The sequence below is a fragment of the Rhea pennata genome, chromosome Z, assembly GCF_028389875.1.
Source record: "Rhea pennata isolate bPtePen1 chromosome Z, bPtePen1.pri, whole genome shotgun sequence".
NCBI lineage: Eukaryota > Metazoa > Chordata > Aves > Rheiformes > Rheidae > Rhea > Rhea pennata.
In genome coordinates this window covers 63483245-63485720 of record NC_084702.1, presented here as the reverse complement: position 1 = coordinate 63485720, position 2476 = coordinate 63483245, and the positions used below count along the sequence as shown (strand labels likewise).

The window sequence follows — 2476 nt, the reverse complement described above, 5'->3', positions numbered from 1 at the left end:
TAGCTCTGCCCTCTCTTGGAAGCTGAGAAACATGAGCTTTTGCTGTAATTCTGCCTGTGCCCTGGAGTCCGACTCTCCGACCCACTCGGGAAGCCTCTACTGTGCTTGTAGGTCCCTAAGACTGCAGGATCAGCTTTTCAGCCACCCCCCTCCGGGAATGGACTGTCGCGTTTTCCTCCTCTTTCTCATATTTCAACCTGTGTTACCACGCACTTACTAACTTTACGGTTCACCTTAGCTGAAATTCGTTCTATTCACGCTATTAAGTGAATTAAATTCTTTCCCTCAGTAATTTTTGTATTACATTTCAAAGAAATATAGTTTATAACTGCTACAATTCATCCCTTGGAAAAATAGCATCATTAAATTTCCTTTTAAATCAAAGAACTTTTTCTTAATACTTGTCTACTCATTATTCGTAAGGACAAAAAGCTCAATATTGCAAGAATAATCGGAGGTGCATTAAAATATCACTTTCATTATTTATGCTTGAAATTCGTACACGTAAAAATTGTCGAAGCAACTCAAGAGCCAGGCACTATAAATAGTGCTCTATTGTTAGTGGATAAAAGCCGAAACAACTCTCATGGCGCTGGAGCCCGAACTCGTGAGCGCTGCGCTCAGCCTGCGCTAAAAGCGAGAGGCTGCATCGGCTGATAAAGCAGCGTGCAGGCAAGGCGTACGGCTGCAAGGCGTCTGCCCGGGCTCTGCAGCCTCCCCTGAGCGGCGCGAAGGCGGCAGCCGCACATCTGTCTGCCTCAGCTATGGAAGAAACAGTTATAAGACACTGGGTGGAAACTCCTGCGCGCTATCAAGACGAGTTTGCGGTCCGAGAGCCAGAAGCGTTCAAATTGGATCACTTTCTGTACGCTTTGCCGGGCCCTGCTACAGCCGCGCTCGGCGGCAGAAGGCGTCCCGCGGAAAGCACAGCTGGGGCCGAGCGCAGCGGCCGGGAGGAGGAAAACACTCGCTTCCAGGTCTTACTGGATGTTGTGCAATTCCGCCCTGAAGACATCATTATTCAGACTTTCGAAGGCTGGCTGCTGATCAAAGCTCAACACGGGCCCAGGATGGACGAACACGGTTTCGTGTCCAGGAGCTTTACCAGACAATACAAACTGCCTAACGGAGTGGAGAACAAGGATTTGTCTGCGCTTTTCTGCCACGATGGCATTTTGGTTGTTGAAATGAAGAACTCGGTGGGAACGAATTAAATTCTAGTCAATAGTTTACTGGTGAGACAAAATCATTCTTAATATAACAAAATAATGTAACTCAAGCAATGCTATAGAATGTAGTCAAGCATGCGGCTATATTTATATTACAAATAAAGAAAATCTTGTGTATATTTTTTGGTGTGCTGAGCTTGCTGTTTGGTGTGAAAATAAACTGCTTGCCTTCAGCTACATGTGTGCTGGAATGCGAGGCTTTTTGAACAACAGAAAATTTAGAGCATCAAGAGAAAAAAATTCTCTTTGATAAGATACCAGAAATAAAACACATTTAAAAGTTCTGCTAAGCAGGAATTGTATTTCAAGGAATAAGCATTTTTAACATGTATTCATGGGATGAATCATTAAAGAAGCAATAGATAGGTTATGAATTTTATGAAAATTTAATTTACATACCAAAATGCTGTTTTATATTAATTAATACTTCAGGTTGAATTTTTCCTCCTTAGGCTCTGAAAAAGCATGCAAACTGAAGGATACTATCAAGAAGAAAAACTATTTCCACAGCTCAAGTTTGTATACAGAGCACCCTTTAAGAGATTTCTTTTAAAAAGTGTGTTGTATGTTTGAAACTATAAAATAACAGAATAACCACTGACTAAATTTGTTTGAAAACACAGTAAGTAGATATAAGTAAGAAAGTAAGTATATTTTCTGTCAAAGACATTGATTTGAAAGAAAATTTTCAAAGGCATATAGAAAATTGTTTTTGTTTAACATATTCTGCTATCAGCAACTGAAGAAAAAAATGTATTGCATGAATAAACACTCAAAAGGACCGTGTTTTTCCTTATGAAGCTCTGCTAATCAAAAAGTACTAACATAGCATGGATGCCTTCATTATTATACATTCTAGGTAGTTTGCTGGTCAATCAGATGAATATTTTACTCCTTACATTGCCTGACAGTTTAGGCCAAGATCCTGCAACCGTGTCTTCAAGAGCAAATGCTTCTGCCTATGCGGAGCCCCACTCTCCCCGTATCAGCGTGGGCTCAACACAGATCTAATCATAAGCGTGGGGGCTCCATACTGCAAACATGGGTTAATTTCTGTCCTACTTTCTCTCATCTCAAAAAAGTGGTGGAGCTGAAAAAACCATCTGCCCATTATACCTAGTATCTGGTCTTCTCAACATGAAAAGAAAAAAAAAGAAAAAAAATGCTCTAAATAAGTTTGTAAATACTCAAACATTTGAGGAGATCTGCAGCTGCAAATCCAACTGCCTTCTTCTGTGTGAGCTGAA

General features: G+C 40.8%; 1 protein-coding gene across 1 annotated transcript; it reads left to right on the top strand.

Moving 5' to 3' along the window:
• The first annotated feature begins 578 nt into the window (after positions 1–578).
• Positions 579–2259, top strand: HSPB3 (heat shock protein family B (small) member 3). The gene is made up of 2 exons (XM_062599652.1): positions 579–1235; positions 1682–2259. Exon 1 carries the CDS (start codon positions 765–767, stop codon positions 1212–1214), a length of 450 nt encoding a protein of 149 aa, XP_062455636.1. The 5' UTR covers positions 579–764; the 3' UTR covers positions 1215–1235; positions 1682–2259.
• The last annotated feature ends 217 nt before the right edge of the window (positions 2260–2476 follow it).